At 55.4% G+C, this 19,644-nt stretch overlaps 2 protein-coding genes across 11 annotated transcripts in view; both read right to left on the minus strand.

Moving 5' to 3' along the window:
• The window catches only part of LIG1 (DNA ligase 1), a 39,253-nt gene extending 32,954 nt beyond the window's left edge, over positions 1-6,299 (minus strand). For 3 of the 5 annotated variants that reach the window (XM_075914369.2, XM_075914368.2, XM_006132991.5), the window contains exons 1-5: positions 6,154-6,299; positions 5,654-5,779; positions 4,836-4,922; positions 4,556-4,745; positions 3,929-4,064 (exon numbers count right to left, since the gene is read on the minus strand). In XM_075914369.2, the coding sequence (XP_075770484.2) occupies positions 3,929-4,064; positions 4,556-4,745; positions 4,836-4,922; positions 5,654-5,673 (433 nt within the window). In that variant the 5' untranslated portion in view covers positions 5,674-5,779; positions 6,154-6,299. Of the gene's footprint in view, positions 1-3,928; positions 4,065-4,555; positions 4,746-4,835; positions 4,923-5,653; positions 5,780-5,858; positions 6,076-6,127 lie in introns of those variants that run through there. The other 2 variants (XM_014578514.4, XM_025189618.3) reach the window with 2 other exon arrangements.
• Positions 6,300-7,156: 857 nt separating this feature from the next.
• On the minus strand, positions 7,157-16,251 carry ZSWIM9 (zinc finger SWIM-type containing 9). 6 transcript variants are annotated; one of them, XM_089770295.1, is made up of 4 exons: positions 16,101-16,251; positions 15,028-15,163; positions 14,143-14,396; positions 7,157-10,551 (listed from the first exon to the last, which is right to left on the minus strand). In XM_089770295.1, the coding sequence occupies exons 3-4, from the start codon at positions 14,376-14,378 to the stop codon at positions 9,198-9,200; spliced, it is 1,590 nt and encodes a 529-aa protein (XP_089626421.1). In that variant the 5' UTR covers positions 14,379-14,396; positions 15,028-15,163; positions 16,101-16,251; the 3' UTR covers positions 7,157-9,197. The 6 variants fall into 6 exon arrangements, with proteins under 6 accessions (XP_089626421.1, XP_089626420.1, XP_089626419.1 ...); XM_089770294.1 differs by having other exon boundaries at positions 14,143-14,399; XM_089770293.1 differs by having other exon boundaries at positions 14,143-14,482; positions 15,028-15,165; positions 16,101-16,218.
• Positions 16,252-19,644: the final 3,393 nt, after the last annotated feature.

Here is a 19,644-nt window from a genome sequence, read left to right on the forward strand (position 1 = left end):
AACCAATCTGATAGCTTTCTTTGATAGGATAACGGATCTTATGGATAAGGGAGACGCGATGGACGTGGTATACCTAGATTTTAGTAAGACATTTGATATTGTCTTGCATGATCTTTTTCTCAATAAACTAGGCAAATACAACTTAGATGGGGCTATTATAAGGTGGGTACATAACTGGCTTGATAATGGTTCTCAGAGAGTAATTATTAACAGTTTACAATCATGCTGGAAGGGCATAACAAGCGGAGTTCTGCAGGGGTCTGTTTTGGGACCAGTTCTGTTCAATATCTTCATCAACAATTTAGATCAGGGCTACTCATCACGTGGCCTGCAGCCCGTTTGTTTGCAGCTCGTGGTGTGGTTTGGGTTTATGTGGGGGTCTACAGGTGGCTCGCAGGTGGGATCCTTTGAACATGGCCTCCACTGGAAACACGCTCCACAATGGCTAGTCAATATAATGGTCTTCTGTTTATATGCATTTTAGTAGTTAAATTCCTGGACTGTCATTACTCATTAAAAATAATGTCATATGGGTGGAAATCTGGTAAATATTGCATTTTATTAATATCAGCAGAACTGACTTAAATGGGGCCTGCATAGTCTGTACTCTTGCCTTAATCTTTGTATTCATGCCTGTCAGTGTGAAAGAAGCTATTTGCATGTATATGCAACCACACTTAAGTTGAGGCCCTTGGCATGTGCTTGTGAGTTTCACTGTGTCCCCTGGGGATACCAAAGTTTAATAGCCCTGATTTAGATATTGGCATAGAGAGTATGCTCATAAGTGTGCAGATAATACCAAGCTGGGAGGGGTTGCAATTGCTTTGGAGGACAAGGTCATAATTCAAAATGATCTGGACAAATTTGATAAATACTCTGAGGTAAATAAGATAAAGTTTAATTAGGAAAAATGCAAAATACTCCACTTAGGAAGGAACAATCAATTTCACACATTCAGGATGGAAAGCGACAGTCTAAGAAGGAGTAATGCAGAAAGGGATATAGGGGTCATAATGGACGACAAGCTAAACATGAGTCAACAGTGTGATGCTGTTGCAAAAAAAGCAAACATGATTTTGGGATGCATTAACAGGAGTGTTGTGAGCAAGACATGAGAACTCATTCTTCCGCTCTACTCTGCGCTGACAAGACCTTAATTGGAGTATTGTGTCCAGTTCTGGGCACCACATTTCAAGAAAGAGGTGGAGAAATTGGAGAAGATCCAGAGAAGGGCAACAAGAATGATTAAGGGTCTAGAGAACATGAGCTATGAGGGAAGACTGAAAGAATTTAAAGGGCCTGTTTAGTATGGAAAGGAGAAGACAGAAGGGACATGATAGCAGTTTTCAGGTATCTAAAAGGGTGTCTCAAGGAAGAGGAGAAAAATCATTCTCTTTGGCCTCCAAGGAAAGGACAAGAAGCAATGAGCTTAAACTGCAGCAAGGGAGGTTTAGGTTGGACGTTAGGAAAGACTAACTGCTAAGTTACCTGCCAAAAAAAGTAAGACTTTTCCAGGCCTTAGTTGCACTAGAACAGTGGTCTCCAACTTTTTTACACACAAGACCACTTTTTAAATGTCAAGGCAAGCCAAGATCTACCCCATCCCCTCCCCAAGACCCCACTTCTTGAGGCCCCAAACTCTCCATAATTTGCTGTCCCCAGCCCTTACTCACTCTCACTGGGTTGAGACAGGAGGTGCGAGCTCTGGGATAGGAATGAAGGATTTGGATGAGGGAAGGGTAAGAGGCGCAAGCTCTGGGAGGGAATATGAGTGCAGAAGGAGGTAGAGAAAGGGATGCTGGCTCAGAGAGGGGACTCCAGGCTGGAGTGTGTCAGGTTAGGTGGAAAGTTGGGGTGCTGGAACAAGCCGCAGGCTTGTGGATGTAGGGGTGCAGGAGTTTGGGCTGGGGTATATGAAGGATTAAGGGCAGGAGGTGCTGGGTGTATGATGGGCTCAGGGCACAGGTTTGCAGTGTGTGGATGGTATAGGAGTCTTGTGGCACAAGACTGGGGAGATGGGTGGTGCAGGAGTTTGGGAAGGTGAAGGGCTCAGAGCAGAGGGTTCAGATGTGTGATGGCCTCAGGGCTGGGGGGTGCAGGAGTGTTATGATGCTGTGGCCAGACGCAGGCTTGGCCCCAGCTGGGGGCTTGTTGGCCAGGCTTCTTTTTTAAATAAAATATTATGTCCAACACAAAACATTTCAGTATTATTTTTATTTATGTGAAGGGCAGAGAACCTGTTTTGGGTCAGGGGCCACTGACCCACAGAAAAAAAATCAGTCAGGGATCACACAAGTGAGATGAAAAAAAATCCCTCAAAAAAACCCAAGCCTCACTGATGTGGCCCCAACGGAGACACTTCACTCCCCTGGCACTCTAGCCCCCTGGGGAGGATAAGTAGGACTGAGGTTCAAAACCTCAGGTCAGATTAACTCTTCTGAGGTTCCAGGGTTAGTGGATTTTGTGGGCCCCTCTACTCTCTGAGCTAGGGCCAAAAATGAGGGATCCAGTGTGTGGGACAGGGTTCCCAGTGAGTGGGATTGGGATGCAGAATCTGGGTGGAAAATTGGGCACAAAAATCAAGCTGGGGTAGGTGTCTGGCCAGGAGGGAGGGGGCAGGAGTAGGATGCTGGTGGGAGGTCTGGCCAGGGAGCACAGTGCTGGTGGCGGTCTGGCCAGAGAAGGGGCAGGGGCAGCTCGGCCTGTTCCTGGGGGTCTCCAGGGATGAGGATCTCTGGGGTAGGATCTGCATACAGCGCTGGAAGAAGCGCATGTGTGGTCCTTTATGAACTCCAGCCACTCCAAATTGTGCAGCACCATCTTAACTACCCCCTCACCGTCTTCCTGGAACATGGGGAAGGAAGTGAAGACAAGAAAGCACATGCGCTGTTGTGGGCGTGGAGACGGGGGAGTGTCCTGAGGCTCCAGGCCAGATCTGGCACACAACTTCAGGACTTCCCCCTCATGCCGCACGAAGCTGGAGCTAGCACTATTTTTGTGGGAGGCTGTAGCGCCAGCACGGGCTCCTTGTTGGAGGTGGTGGGGAGTAAGTGGGGGGCTGGGAACACTGCCTCACGATCAACTAGTAGGTGACCACGGCTCTAGAAAGAGGTCACGTGTGTGTGTTGGGGAGTGGGGAAGGACAAATGCAATTGCCTCCCTCCCAAATTTCCTGCTTGACTTGTACAGGGCTCAGTAACACTACAGAACCGGCTATCCTCAGCCTGCCCTGCCTTCATGTTCTCACTCTCTTCCCTCCCCCCCGCACCAAAATCTGAAACATCTCCCTTGTTCATAGTCTTCAAAAAGCAAGCAAAACAAAGATTCAGGTTAGATTGATTTGCTGGGAATAATTCAAGGCAGGCAAGGATCATGTGCAGTCTGGAAAAACCTTGGTCAGGGGAAGAGAAATGCATGTCTCTGTCCAAAAAAAGCAGTGGCTGGAGAACTGAGAGCCTAGCATCAATGCCCTTGCTGAACCACAAAGAGGAATAAGAAAACAAAAGGGGCTACTCAGGTCAACAAAATAGAGAACCCTAGAGGCCACTTAGGGAGAATGCAGGCACAACTCCCTGCTGGTGTGGAGTCAGGCTGAGTGATAAGGCAGAGCCCCAGCCCAAGCTCACTAGTCCTGTCCGATGGGATCAGTGATCCATGGGTCCCAGCCTGTCTCCTGTGACTCTCCAGAGCCCTGAGGAGAAGAACCAGGGAGTCAGCTATAACTGGCATGCTGTTCTTCTGCCCGACTGCATTGGACCTAAGACAGCAGGCTCCTCCTTGACAGTGGAAATAAGGGCAGGGTAGCCTAGTGATCCATCCTAAAGTGAGCTGAACCATGGACTGTGGGAGGGTGCAGGTATAGGTCCTTGGGAACTCTTTCCAAGTGGTAGAGAGTGAGGACATAGTCACATCCAGGTAGAGTCCTTACCTGTTCTGCGTTTGGGGATGTCAGCATGGCCAACAGCAGGGGAGTCAGAAAGTGCTGGGCTATCTCCAGCCGAGTGGCTGCTGCTTGGCGAGGGGCTATCCATGGAGAGATCAGACTGAGGAGTTTGCACATGCTCCTGAAAAACAACCCCCCAAGAGTACTGAAGGCAGCACAGAGATACAGAGCGCAAACCAAATACCACTCAGCTGTATCACTAGCACTGTGCAAGATGGTGGGAGCTGCAGAAGCCCACACACGGTCCTAAGAGAGGATCTCTGGAGGAAAGTTGGGGAGGGGTTCCAAGGTGGCCTAAGAGATATAAGGGGCAGAACAATCTTCTTCAGCAGGTCTCTGTCACAGCAGAAAGAACACTGCACTGTATGTATCTCTCTCACCACCTGCAGAAGACACCCTGAAAGTCTAGCATTGGAAGTCACATACAAGAGAGTCCAGAGCCTGGCTAGAGTGAAGGGAGCTAAGGCAAGATATGGAGAAGGCAGTGGGCAGGTGCTGGCAAAGTGAAGGGCATCATGGGTTAGCCTATACTCCAGTTGGTGCTGGGGGAGGCAGGATCCCAGGCTGGATCCATGTGGGTTCCAGGGGAGGGGTATGGAGTGCAGAGGATACCTGCTTATTGCTGGTTTTCTTGGGGCTTTTGTCCTGCTTGGGCTCCTTCTCTGCTTGAGCTTCCTCCATGACCACTTCCTCATCACTGTCACTCTCCAAGAATCGGCGCAGGGGCCTCTTGGCAGATTTCACTGGGGAGTCCACATGGAGGCTCAGGCCATTTCTCTGCACTGTGGCTGCCTCTGATACTCTGCAACAAAGCTGTGGGTCAGAGGATGGCTCACCTCAACACCCCCCATAATGGTGCATAATGGAGCCCCAAAACCTGACAGTAACACACTGGTCGGTTGAGTCCTCCTCTGCTGGTAGTCTGATCTTCTCCGTCTCCTTTTCAGCCTTTGTCCCTTTCATGGGCTGGAAAAATGACCTGCCCAGAACAGCAAACAAATGCCTAGCTAATACCCCTGCACGGGCAAACTAGACAGATGCTTGTGGAAAGGAGAACCCTTTGGCACAGCATAGGGACCCATCAAGGGTCCTTCCAGTCACTTGATATAGTCAGTCATCCAGGCAACAAGCTAAAGTACAACAAGAGCAAGCCTTGCATTGGCAGCTACAGCCCCAAAGTTCTCTGATGGCATTGGGGAGTCCAACTGAGGAGTCTCGAGTGCTCCAGCAATACCCAGAATAGCTGCAGCATCACCCCACAGGTACAGAAGCAGCTCTTGTCCAAGCTTCATTTAGCTGCAAGCTGTTTTCTTACCTTGCATGGGGGCAAGTGTGGCCAGAGCTCTGTGGGGCAGCAAGTCTCTGCAGGGCAGGCCTGACACACATGGGCATTCATGCCCACAGCACTGAGTACAGGCTAACAAGAGAGAGAGGCCACGAGACCAAGGACTGGCCTCATCTCTGAAAGGCAATGCACCAAACAGTGTAGGCAGGGCCTATGCCCTCCTGCATCAGCCAGCCTGGCCCCTGGGGTCTGAGATATGTTGCTGGGGCAGGGGAACAGCCACAGCACAGGCAGGCTCTGCTGACATAGGGAAGGAGACACAGGAACAGGCGGCCTTTCCCCATCACTTGCTCTTCCATCACTCCAGTCCAGAACGGGACAGTGAAGGGCTCTGAGGCGCCCAGCCTGCACGGGGCAGCACTTACGTGATGGGGCGCTGCATCATGGTGGCTGGGGGGAGCCGCTGCTGCAGACCAGACAGACACAAGGCCTGACTGGCACGTCAGTCGCTCTGGGGATCTCTCAGTGCCCCTTCACCATGGTGGCTCCAGCTGCGGGCAGAGAAGGGCACAGAGGTCAGAGGCCCAGCTGAGCTAGCGCACAAACGGCGCCTGGGGCTGTGGGCCTCACCCGGGCAAGGCAGCCTGCGCGCCAGCCACAGACGGGAAGGGGAGACTACCCGCCTAGCCGACGCGCTCGGCCCCGGCCAGGCGGGCGGTGGACTGGGAGCGGCTGCGAAAGAGGCAGGTTAATAAGGTTGGTGGGGAGGCAAGCAGCCGCTTTTCCCGCCATTTCTGCCCCCACACGAGCCGCCAACGGTCGCTGGCGCCCAACGTTCTATCCCCAACGGTCCCCACTCCGGCGGCATGAGGAGGGGGCGGGCGCGCGCACGCGGCTACCTGCAGGGCTCGCGTCCAATCCTAACCTGGGGCTCGCGCCTCCCACCTTCCTTTCGCGGGGAAAAAAAATCCAAGCGGCAGGGTTCCGACAGGCACCAAGCGCGTGACGTCACAGCACCCGACGTGAGCTGCGTGCGAAGGCAGAAAAGGGCGCGCAGCGCACGCTGGGAAATGTAGTTTTAGTAGCCGCAAATGCCCTGGCCTCGCCGTGCTCGGGGAGCATGCTGGGAAACGCAGCCTAACTCCTGCCACTGTCCAGCCACCACCCACTCCATCTACAGACTCTCCCCTCAGCCCAACCCTACTGCCCCTGCCCCCTCACACTGAGGTGCCCCCATGGAGTCCTAGGGCATCCTCCCCACCTGTGCGCTGCCCAGCTCAGAGTCCTCGCACTCTTGCCTAGGAACCCTGGGCCAAGATGCTGGGCGGGGGTCACACGGATGCTCCCCTCCCGCTGTGCCCATGGCCAGCACCAAGCCAAGCCACCTGCTGTGAATGCTGAACTGCAGGGGGCCAGTATACAGCTGTGTGGCTCCCAGCTCAGCCCCTGTGGCAGGGGCACTGAAGATGCTAGGGACACGGCTGGTTCCTCCTTCCTGAGGGTGACAGAGCAGTGCCCTCTGTCAGTGCCAGGACAAGGCACAGACATCACACTGCCATTGTTCCGTGGCATGAACTAGTTGCCAGGGCTGACACTGAAATCAGCATCAGCACTGGGCAGTACAGTTGATACCTCCCCCAGTTGAGAGAGACCAAGTTCTGCCCCTGCACTGGATGCACACTGGGCCCTTTGGAGTGTTCTCTACACAACCGTGCCACCACAAACTGACTGTTTAAAAAGGATAAAAGCTGAGACTATGAGAAGAGCCAGAAGCTGCAGAGGTGTAGGGATCTGGCACCAGCTGATACAGAGTCCTGGCACTGCAGCAATGGGCAACAGACTGGGCAGCTCCAGGTTTGGGCCCAAAAGAAACCACACACCTATCAGAGCATGAGGGAAGATAAGGAGGAATGGTGAAGCAGGAAGAGTCAAAACGGAAAATATGTATTTTATTCAATAAAGCGTATTCTCTATACATAGACAGCATCAGATGGCATCATACACCAACCTCCACCTGCCAATGAAGACACCCCAGCACATCATATTCTGCAGGGCTCATGTCCAATCCGAACCGAGTGTACTTGCCCCTGCCACTGGCCTCTCTCAGTGGGAAAAAAAAAAAATCCAACCTGCCGCGTTCCGACAAGGCACCGAACGCATGACATCAAAAAGCCAACGTGCACTATGCCTGCTGGGAAATATAATTTTAGTAGCCACAAACACCCTGGCCTCGCCATGCTCAGGGAGCATGCTGGCAAACGCAGCCTAACTCCTGCCGCTGTCCAGACACCACCCACCCCATCTACAGACTCTCTCCTCAGCCCAACCCTGCTACCTCTACCCCCGCATGCTGAGATGCCCCCATGGAGTCCTATGGCATCCTCTCCACCCTACACTGCCCATTTGCCCAGCTCATGGAGTCCCTGCACTCTTGCCTAGGAACCCTGGGTCAAGATGCTGGGCGGGAGCTCCTCTCCCACTGTGCCCATGGCCAGCACAAAGCCAAGCCACGAGATGTGAATTCTGAACTGCAGAGGGCCAGTATAGGGCTGTGTGGCTCCCAGCTCAGCCCCTGCGGCAGGGGGCACTGAAGATGCTAGGGACACTGCTGGCTCCTCCTTCCTGGAGCTGACAAAGCAGTGCCCTCTGTCAGTGCCAGGACAAGGCACAGATATCACCCTGTCATTGTCCCATGGCATGAACCAGTTGCCAGGGCTGACGTTGAAATCAGCATCGGCACTGGGCAGCAGAGTTAATACCTCCCGCAGCTGAGTGGAGCCAAGCTCTGCACCTGCCCGAGAAGATGCCCCAGCACTGGATACACTCTGGGCCCTTCGGGGTGTTTTCTATACAACCATGCCACCGGAAACTGACAGTTTAAAAGGAATGAAAGCTGAGACTGCGAGAACAGTCAGAAGCTGCAGAGGGATGGTGGCCTGGTACCAGCTGATACAGAGTCCTGGCACTGTAGCAATGGCCAACAGGCTGGTCAGCACCAGGTTTGGCCCAGAAAGAAACTACGGAGCTATCAGAGCATGAGGGAAGACAGTGAAGAGCCAGGAAGAGCCAAAAGGAAAATATGTTTATTGGATAAAGGGTATTCTCCATACAAAGAAAATGTCATATGGTATAATCCACTGACCCACCCCTGCCAGCGCAGACACCCCAATGGGTCATACACTGCCTGGAGTCATTTGCCCACCCTCCTGCCAGAGCAGACACCCTCAACACATCACACCCTGCCTGGCATCATCCACTCTCCCACTGCTGCCAATGCAAACATCCATCTGATCCCACCTGGTGCCATCTTCCCACCCTGTCCCTGCCAGCATAGCTATCCCAGTATGTCACATCCTACCTGCCACCATCTGCCTGCCTGAGCCTGCCAGCGCAGACACGCCAAAGCGTCACACTCCACCTGACACCATCTGCCCACCCGGCCCTGCCAGAAGCCTGTGGTTTCCCTCAGCTAAAGGCAGGCAGTGCTCAGCTCCCGACAGACACACAGACACCTTGGAATCCTTGCCCCTCCCAAGTTGCAGGTGCTGTCAGCTATGCGACAGCAGGACACAGCCCAAGATAGGCACCCCGCCTACAGCTGTCCCTCCCCGGCGTGGCTGTGGGTGTTCTCAGACAAAAGAGAGCACCCCTCACCAATAGTACGTAGCTTACCTAGGTACACAGCCACCTCGGGATCCCTACCTGGCACACGTTGCAGGTGCTCTCACTATGGGTCAGCAGCTCCTGGCCCATAAGGGGGACTCAGCCTGCTGTGGTCCCCACCTGCTACTTTCCCTTCTTTCTTGTGAAAACAAAGACCAGCACCCAGGCAACCCATCCAGCATGACATCAATGCAGGGCACTGCCACTGTGGCAATGGGCTTCTGCCCTGATGCGTGAGCCACAGGTGGGCAACTGGTCCCTGACTTACACAGTAAGCAACCAGAGCAAATGGGGTCCCCCGCAGCCCTAGCATGTGCTCAGCAATGCCGCCCGGTTCCTGTGCAGCAAACCAGGGTCAAAGAGGGCCAACCCGGCATGCAGGCGTGTGGCAAAGAGATGGCGGCAAGGCAGCAGGCTGGAGGTATAGATGGAGCAGGAACAACAGGTAAGGGCCCGGTCCATGATGAACTCGGACACGCCGTCATGGAGCAGGTAGCCTTCGGCCGTCTCCTGGAAGTGGTAGTGGCTCTGCCGCACAAAGCCCAGTTCCTCTTCTATCAGGCCAGCCGGCTCCGACTTGCAGATAGCACGGTAGTGCATGGCCAGCTCCCCCTCGTCCAGCTCGTGGGCCTCGCTGCTTTCCTCCATGGCCAGCAGATCCAACATACACTGCGCCACAGTGGGCGAGGGGCTGAGGGCCGCCAGCAGCCGGCGCTGGTGCTGCTTAAGCAGCTCACAGGCATTGACATCGCGGGCTGTCTCAAAGGCCCAGAATTGTACCCACATCTCGCTGCGCGGCTGCCAATGGCGCTGGAAGTAGCGCACAAAGGGCTGGGGGAGAATGACCTTCATCTCCTGAACCGCCTGCTGGTAGGCGGCCGGTGACTTCGCTGCAGCCAGGCGGCAGAGCAGGGGCCAGATGCGCTCGTCTTCAGCGGCGCCCAGCTCCTGCGCCTTGCTGAAGAGCATCTCCAACACCTGGGAGCGGCAGATCTGCACACGGGCGTTGGGTAGCAGCTCCTTCACCGCCTCCAAGTGGGCAATCTCCATCCCCAGTGTGACGCATCGCACCTGCAGCTTGACCTCAGGTACGCTCTGCACCAGTGAGGCCAGCATGAAGCGCAGCAGGTCGGGCGTGTCCTGCTGCGTCAGGCAATAGGCCACCGCGCGGCCATGCCAGGCCCCGTCCACGCACAACACTGAGTACAAGTCAAACTCTTCATTCAGCCCCACCATGCGGTCAAAGAAGAGCATGAGTGGGAAGCGCCGGCTTAGCGCCATCATGCGTGAACTGAGGAAGAAGATGGTCTGCACAATGACCTTGTCCTCCATGAAAACCAGCTTGACCTTGGCGCCGGGATCGCTAGCGAAGAGCCCGTCCAGCACGGTCAGAACATCCAGGACACCGTGGTCACGGCTCTTGCAGTAAGAGAGCAGACGTCGGACGTCTGGCCCACCCACAAACTGCTTGGAGATCTTGTTGGTGGTGCGCACTGGCAGGCAGGAGTTGGCCATCAGATAGCCCTTCTTGAAGTAGTAGGCAAACTCGATGGGGCACAGGGCATGGTTGTGGGCCAGCTGGCACTCAGTAACAATCAGCCGGTCCTTCTTGGGGCTCATCTTCAGCACAATGTTGGCACTGCAGCCCTTCTGCTGCTCCCTGCAGGCAGAGAGACAGGCTGAACACACAGGCTATGTCTACACTCGCGGCTTCTTGTGTAAGTACATCTGTTCTTGCGCAAGAATCTGCAGAGCGTCCACACTACCCACCCGCTCTTGCGCAAGGAAATTTACAGTACGGCGTGGTAAGAGAGGGCTCCTTGCACAAGAGTTACGCTCTTTTTTTATCAGGTGTAAGCCCTCTTGTGCAGGAGCTCTTGCACAAGAAGGTAGTGTGGACACTTGGCAGGGATTTCTTGCGCAAGAAAGCCCTATGGCTAAAATGGCTATCGGAGCTTTCTTGCACAAGAGAGCGTCTACACTGCCATGGGAGCTCTTGCGCAAAAGCACAGCGCGCACGTGGCAATGAGGACATTTTCTTGTGCAAGATGTTCTTGCGCAAGAAGCCACCAGTGTAGACATAACCACAGAGACCTCCACACAAACCACACTGGTGGATTAGGAGGCAGCAGAGCCCACTCGCAGAGTGGGACCTGTGCTCACCCAGGTCTGGCAAACACAGGTACCAGGGTGACAGAGAGGCCTGGCCAGCAAACACCTGTGTATCTGCTAGCTCTAGGGATGGGACAGAGGGACCCACAGCATTAACTGAAACAGGGACAGGAGATGGGTACCTCTGCCCATACCCAGGAACCAGGACATAGGCAGAGTGACAGGAGGAAACCCCTCACCCATTGAGCTATAGGTTTGGGCAACTCCCTGCCATAAGGAAGCACTGGGTCAGGGCCAAGAAAGGGGCTAGATTAGGGCTGGGCAAAATACGGCCTGGAGACCAGATCCGGCCCACCAAGCCACTTGATCCGGCCCGCAGACCACCCTGCCAGGACCTGCAGGCACATACAGCTGCTATGGTTTAAAAAACAGCCCCTGCAGCTCTCTGCTCTGCAGGGAGGGGTAGGCTTTGCGTGATCTCCCCGCCCCCAGCCCAATCCTCAGCTCTGATTGGCCAGAAACAACCGGCCAATAAGAAGTGACCTCAGCCAATCTCTCAGCACCTATTGGCTAGAAACAGCCAGCCAACTAGAGCTGAGAGATTCGCCTGAGAGACTGGGGCAGCGCAACCCTCTTCCCCCACAGGAGTTGAGAGGCGTGAAGAGGGAGCAGCCTGTATTTTCAAGCCGGCTGGGGCTGCAGCAGGCAGGGAGCCCAGCCTGCCTTGGGGGTGCTGCAACCTGCTGGCCAGGAGACACCTAGATAAATTCCTCCCAGTCAGTGCCTGCCTCTGGCACCCCAACACCTCCTGCACCCCAGCCTCCCCCAGATCACCATCCAAACCCTCTGCACCCAGTGACAACTCCCTTCCAGTCCCTGTACCCCCTCCTACATGCTTCCCCCAGGCCAGAATCCTCTCCTGCACCCCAATTCCCTGACCCAGGTCACAACCTCCTTCCCCACCCAAACACCCTTTCAGACCCCACACTGTTTCCTGCACCCCAGTTCTTTACCCCATGCACCCTTCTGCACCCAACCTAGAGCCTGCAGCCCCTCCACACAAAAGTGTGACCCTTGACCACTTACCAAATCTTGGATTGCCCCCACCCCCCCAAAAAAAACATTATTGCCCACCCCTGGGGTAGATCCTTATCTGGCTAAGAACACTCAGTTTTAGCGAGGCAGTGTGGCCTACTGGACAAAGCTCCGCACTGGGACTCAAGAGAACTGGGCTCTGCCTGGTGTGTGCCCTTCAGCAAGTCCTGTTGCTCGTCTGTGCTTTGGTTTCCTCCTCTGTGCACCGGAGATAACAACATTACCCTCCTGGTCACAGCACTGTGAATTCTGTAGGAGAAAGGACTCATTGATAACTGGGGACTGTTATTAATTATTAGAATCGGGATTAAAGCACTCTACAATGGGACAGGGAGATGATCCCAACACTACCGTCAGCCACAGCTTGACAGAAGCTATGTGGCAGGGAGGAGCTCCCCAGGGGAGGCAACACCAACATTCCCCTTGCAGGGATTTGGGCCAGTCCCTGGCAGCAGCAGGTGCTGCCCCCTTTGGCTTTGGAGCCTGGTAGCCCAGGCCTCAGCCAGGTTGACAGCACTGATGGATGTAAGCTTTGCCCCATCACAGACTCAGAGAACCTCTCCTAACTATGGATATTAAATGTAGTTTAATCAACTAATTGATTACTTGATGGAATTTCCATCGACTGGTCGATTAGTCGATAAGCCAGAGAGCCACAGCAGGGTTAGCTCCTGGCCCCGGGAGCTAACTCCGCTGTGCTTCTGCTTTTTAAAGCCCTGTGGAGATGCACTGCTTCTGCTCCCTGCCCTTCTGCCTCTCTCTGACAGAGGCAGTGGGGGGGAAGCAACTAGTCGAGGGACTAGTCGATTATCTGACAAACTTAGGCTTATTGGATAGTTGACTGGCCACTTACATCCCTAGTCCTGACTATGGTAACGTGCACTGCATGACTTCAGCCACTCACCTGCCCCTTTGGCCACATGCCTCTCAACTCCAATGAGACACAAGGATAGGCTAGAGAGAGAGCCCATGCCCGAGGTGTGGAGGTTGTTTATACAGGGATTCTTTGCCTGGAACTGAGATGCAGCTGCCTCTGGGGTAGAATATGAGGGCAATTTAAAAGTAGAGGCTCTGCTGCCTCAATGCACAGATCAGGAAGGGGAGTCATCCAAAGAACATAAATGGGGATCGTAGGAAGACATATTTAGAATTTAGAATTTCACCAGGACACCTGAGTTCTCACCCAAACTCTTAAGGGAACTCTCCATAGGATCATTTTAATTGCAAGTGAGAAAGGATACAATTTGACATCTAGATCAGCCGCTCAGCTCCCTGCGACACAGGCCTGCTAGTGCTGCCCTGGGCACTGGGACCAGCACTGACTGCCTTCCTACAGCAAAGGCCCCCGGTACCATCCTGGGACATCAGCCAAGCACTGACTGCCTGGGACAGCACCCTCTACTGACTTTCCCACTCTTTGGAAAACTCTTTAGAAAACAGGTCCCTGCTATAGTCTCTTTGGCCCCTTACTGCCACCCTGGGACATCAGGGCAAGCACTGACTGCTAGAGGAGTATAACCCTACTAACACTCATACAGCAAGGCTATGGACTCCGAGCCCTAAACCAGAAAGACCCTGCTCTGAATGTGGGCTGCAGCTGACATCATGATGCACAAGTAGAGCGCTGCATGGATCTTGATCCTGCCTTGAGGGCGGGGGGCTGGACTCGATGACCTTGAGGTCCCTTCCAGTCCTATTATTCTATGATTCTATGATTCTATGGATACAAAATTGGTATCCATCTCTACTAAAATGATCTGAGGATGCGGATGCCAGTGGATATAAAGCAGATAGCCGCAAATTTGCAAGGTCCTAAATTCAAAATTTGTTTCCATAGCCACAAAAATGATCTGTGAATATCTGTGTCCACATCTGGAGTGCAGATATACACAAATGTTAAGCAAAAATATCCATGGTTTTGCAGGACTCTATGCATAGGATCCCCATGGTACGGGCCCAGTTTGGCACTGATGCCAAATGTTTCCCCCAGTTCTTCTGCCTGTCCTGTCCAGTGCCCAGCTGTCTGCCCTCCATAGGTGCTCACCCCTGATCAAGCTTGCCAGAGCCACGAAAGTCCTTGCAGACCAGGCGCACGGAACTGTACTTGAGGGCTTCCACCACGTCAGGCTGCGGGGGCGCCGTTGCCCACTTGCATTTGCTGAGCGGGACCGAGTTCTTGACGAAAAACAGGACCTTCCTGCGCTCGCACCAGGCATCGAAGAAGGCGCTGAACCCTTCCCACGAGAAGAACTCCTTCTCCTGCAGCTCGTCCTCCTCCATCTTACAGGGCAGCTGGGCCTGCTGGGGACAGCTGTGATCAGCACCCGGACAGGCAGAGAACAGAGCTGGAGACCCCCAGCAAGATAGGCACCCCTCAGCCAGCCCTGTTGACCAGGAACAGAGCAAAGGGGCATCAGAAAGGGGCTTGCAGCTGCATAGACTCAACCCTCCAGTCTGTGTCCCCGGTGTACGTGCTTGTATTGTTCACCCTACCAAGGCTGCTCCTCCCCACCCTCAATAATTGCTGACTCCTCAGTATCGGCATTCTTCTGCCTTACAGCAGCTCTGGGATGACACTGTGGGGTGGAGGGACAGGAGGGAGCTGGGGAACGTATCGAAATCCCACCAGGTACAAAGCATGGTCCTATGCAGCTTTATGAACCCCTCACTCCAAAACCCTACTTAAAGCAGAACCAACCCTAACTACGTCAAACTAGGGCTTATAAACCTCTAACAATGGAGATTCCACCACCTCCCTAGGTAATCCATTGCCGTGGCAACAGACACTTTGCTGGATTGGGAGGTAGGAGGCAGCTTTCCCTCTGGGTACACCACTCGAGACCTGGACTTCTCGAGCTGTTCTGGTGTCTGTGTTCATAAAGGATGTTGAATAATTGCTGAGAGTGGAGAAAACAAAACAAAATCAAACCTGATTTGTGAGCTGGTGAAAATGCCTGCCAGAGAGAGAAGGACCAAGCCAGAGCTGTTTTGCTTCTCAAGAAGGAAGAGAGGCAACTTGCTTACATGTCACAGAGAGAGAATGCTGAGTGCTGAAGGCTTTTTGACTCTAACAGAGAAAAGACAAAAGAAGAACCATTGGTGGGAAGCTAAAGTCAGACTAATTCCGACCAGAACTAGGACAGACTTATTTAGCAGGGAGGATGAGATAAACTGCCAAGGGACGGGGTGGCTTCCCCATCACTTGCTGGATTCAGGTCCAGGATGGATGCTTTAGTCCAGGGGTGGCCAATCTGTGGCTCCAGAGCCACATGTGGCTCTTCAGAAGATAATATGCGGCTCCTTACATAGGTACCAAATCCTCACTGGGCCTGAGGGTGCTCACTGTTCAACCTCCAGCTCTGCCCTAGGTACTGTCCCCCTCCACTCTTTCCCCCTAGGATCTTGCCACTTCCTACCCTCTCCACTAACCCTGTCACACGCATGCTTCCCCCTTTCAGTTTCTCCCACTGAAAAAGAGATGATCACAGTGAGCAGGAGGAAAAGAAGGAGGCACTGATTGGTGGGGCTGCCAGTGGGTGGGATGTGCTGAGAGCTGTGGCAGGGAGATGATCAGGGCTGGTGACATAGAACTGCTGCTCTTTGGTGACGTGCATTGGTACATTCTGGCTCCTTCTCAGGTTTAGGCTGGCCACCCCTGAAGTCACACACAAGCTACTGGACCCAGCAGAGCACGACTGGCTGAGCTCTCGGGCTGTGTCAGACAAGAGTGCAGGTGACGCTGGCAGACTGCACTGCTCGCATTGCCACAGGCTTGCGCTGACTGTCTCGGGTTTTCTGGAGCTAACCCCACCCCGTGAGATTCCACAGGCAGACCAGACGCTCTGGCAAGTGCAGACTGTGCTGGCCTGGAGCAGCCATTTCCCTGCTCTGCAGCGCCCTACAGCCCCTGCCCACCCCGCCCAAGGCACAGCCACACTGGCCGCTGGGCACCCTGTGCACTGGCCGCTGGCCCCGCCCCGCCCCCAGCCCCGCCCCGCTCACCGGCCCCGCCGCGCCGGGATGCTCCACAGGCAGCAGCAGCAGCAGCAGCAGGGACTAGAGCACCCAGCCCCCACAATGCACTGCGCCCCTCCCCACCCTCCCACAATGCACTGGGGCTCTCACTCCCCATTAGTCCGCCCACTGTACCGCCGTCCTCCTCAGCCCCGACCCTTCCCACAATGCACCGCGCCCTGCCCCCACAGTGCTCTGCGGTTTTTACCCCTTCCCCTCTGTCCCTGGACTGGTCTACCGTCCTCCCAAGCTCCGCCCCTCCCCACAATGCACCGCGAACTTCCCCCAAACCTCAAGCTCCCACAATGCACTGCAGCCTTCACTCCCAGCAGTCCCCTCACTGGGCTAGCCGTCCTCCCTTAGCCCCCGAGCCTTCCCACAATGCACCGCTCCCCGAACCAGCCCCAAGCTCCCACAATGCACCGCGGCTACCCCCCCCCACACACAGTCCCTTCACTTTTCTGCCCTCCACATCAGCTCCGACCCTGCCTACAATGCACCGCAGATCTCGCCCCGCAGTGTCCCACCGCTTGTCTTCACAGCCCCATGCACTGCAGCCCTCATTGCACTGCCACCCTCACCCAGCCCCATGCACTGCAGCCCCTCATTGCACTGCCACCCTCACCCAGCCCCGTGCACTGCAGCCCCTCATTGCACTGCCACCCTCACCCAGCCCCATGCACTGCAGCCCCTCATTGCCCTGCCACCCTCACCCAGCCCCGTGCACTGCAGCCCCTCATTGCACTGCCACCCTCACCCAGCCCCGTGCACTGCAGCCCCTCATTGCACTGCCACCCTCACCCAGCCCCATGCACTGCAGCCCCTCATTGCACTGCCACCCTCACCCAGCCCCATGCACTGCAGCCCCTCATTGCACTGCCACCCTCACCCAGCCCCATGCACTGCAGCCCCTCATTGCACTGCCACCCTCACCCAGCCCCATGCACTGCAGCCCTCATTGCACTGCCACCCTCACCCAGCCCCATGCACTGCAGCCCCTCATTGCACTGCCACCCTCACCCAGCCCCATGCACTGCAGCCCCGCATTGCACTGCCACCCTCACCCAGCCCCATGCACTGCAGCCCCGCATTGCACTGCCACCCTCACCCAGCCCCATGCACTGCAGCCCTCATTGCCCTGCCACCCTCACCCAGCCCCATGCACTGCAGCCCCGCATTGCACTGCCACCCTCACCCAGCCCCATGCACTGCAGCCCTCATTGCCCTGCCACCCTCACCCAGCCCCATGCACTGCAGCCCTCATTGCACTGCCACCCTCACCCAGCCCCATGCACTGCAGCCCTCATTGCACTGCCACCCTCACCCAGCCCCATGCACTGCAGCCCTCATTGCACTGCCACCCTCACCCAGCCCCATGCACTGCAGCCCCTCATTGCCCTGCCACCCTCACCCAGCCCCATGCACTGCAGCCCCTCATTGCACTGCCACCCTCACCCAGCCCCATGCACTGCAGCCCCTCATTGCACTGCCACCCTCACCCAGCCCCATGCACTGCAGCCCCTCATTGCACTGCCACCCTCACCCAGCCCCAGTGCACTGCAGCCCCGCATTGCACTGCCACCCTCACCCAGCCCCGTGCGCTGCAGCCCCGCATTGCACTGCCACCCTCCCCCAGCCCCGTGCGCTGCAGCCCCGCATTGCACTGCCACCCTCACCCAGCCCCGTGCGCTGCAGCCCCGCATTGCACTGCCACCCTCACCCAGCCCCATGCACTGCAGCCCCGCATTGCACTGCCACCCTCACCCAGCCCCAGTGCACTGCAGCCCCGCATTGCACTGCCACCCTCACCCAGCCCCAGTGCACTGCAGCCCCTCATTGCACTGCCACCCTCACCCAGCCCCAGTGCACTGCAGCCCCTCATTGCACTGCCACCCTCACCCAGCCCCATGCACTGCAGCCCCTCATTGCACTGCCACCCTCACCCAGCCCCAGTGCACTGCAGCCCCTCATTGCCCTGCCACCCTCACCCAGCCCCATGCACTGCAGCCCCGCATTGCACTGCCACCCTCACCCAGCCCCATGCACTGCAGCCCCGCATTGCACTGCCACCCTCACCCAGCCCCGTGCACTGCAGCCCCGCATTGCACTGCCACCCTCACCCAGCCCCGTGCACTGCAGCCCCTCATTGCACTGCCACCCTCACCCAGCCCCAGTGCACTGCAGCCCCGCATTGCACTGCCACCCTCACCCAGCCCCGTGCACTGCAGCCCCGCATTGCACTGCCACCCTCACCCAGCCCCATGCACTGCAGCCCCGCATTGCACTGCCACCCTCACCCAGCCCCATGCACTGCCACCCTCACCCAGCCCCAGTGCACTGCAGCCCTCACCTCCTGCTTGCCTTACACCTGTCATCCATCTCCCTGGCTTCCACAATGCACTGCAGCCCCTCACACTAGGCTAATAGCAAGGTGTGGGGGGCTGTAGGGATTGTCCACAGAGGACAGAGGTTTTACCTTCCCTGTCCAGTAAGAGGGGCCAGTCCTAGTTTGGATGGAGCACCATACGGGGGTAACAGTGGGCGTCCTTGCATTGCTATCCCTAAACAGCAGCTATAGCCTCTTTGGACTGGCTGGCTACATCCACATGTGCACTGTCTCAGTCCAGTCACATCTGGATAAGATGCTGGCCTATTACCATAGAGAGAGTGGAACTAGCAGACAGAAAGCTGCTTCTCCCAGTCCAGCTTTGGGGCCGTTGCCAGAACCTCAATATAGTGCTTGGCCCATGCCTAGAAAGTTCTGGGCAGTGTGGGAGGGTGTGACTACAAAGCAGGGGTGGGCAATAATTTTTAAATATGGGCCACTTCAAAAATTTTCAGAGTGGTCCTGGGCTGCCCCAAAAGGGGTGTGGCATCGGGCAGAAAGGTGGGCTTTAAATAGCAGGCGTTGAAAGGGCTTGTGCCTCCCCTGCAGCTCCCAGGCATCATGTTAGTGGGGGATGGAAGCTGCAAGCCCTTTCAATTCCTGCTATTTAAAGGGCTCACTGCTCTCAGCCTTGCTGCTAGCCCATTGCCTGGGAGCCAGGACGTGAGCCATTTCAACTGCTTCTATTTAAAGGGCTTGTGCTTTCCTGGGGCTGTTGCCTGACAGCAACGGGGCAGGCACAAGTCCTTTCAATAGAAGCAGTTGAAAGGGTTTGAGTCCCTGGCTCCTAGGCAACACGCTAGCCAGGAGCTGCAAGCCCTTCCAATTGCTTCTATTTAAAGGACTTGCATCTGCAGGATTGCTGCCAGGTAACGCAGCTACTCAGCCTGCATGAGCCCTTTAAACAGAAAGGCTGCGTCTAGACTGGCATGATTTTGCGGAAATACTTTTAACGGAAAAGTTTTTCCGTTAAAAGTATTTCCGCAAAAGCGTGTCTAGATTGGCACGGATGCTTTTGCGCAAAAGCATCCTTGGCCAGTCTAGACGTGATTTTGCACAAGAAAGCCCCAATCGTCATTTTAGCCATCGGGGCTTTTTTGCGCAAAACAGTTCTTCCCGGTCTACACTGGCCCTATTGCGCAAGTA

This window comes from Pelodiscus sinensis, chromosome 18 (assembly GCF_052426305.1).
Source record: "Pelodiscus sinensis isolate ZL-2025 chromosome 18, ASM5242630v1, whole genome shotgun sequence".
Taxonomy (NCBI): Eukaryota; Metazoa; Chordata; order Testudines; family Trionychidae; genus Pelodiscus; species Pelodiscus sinensis.

Excerpts from the sequence above, each read along its gene's own strand:
- ZSWIM9 (XM_089770295.1), bottom strand. The coding sequence starts at position 14,378 with ATGGAGGAGGACGAGCTGCAGGAGAAGGAGTTCTTCTCGTGGGAAGGG. Across the intron at positions 10,552-14,142 it reads TCTGGCAAGCTTGATCAGGG|GGAGCAGCAGAAGGGCTGCA; the intron begins GTGAGCACCTAT and ends CTCTGCCTGCAG.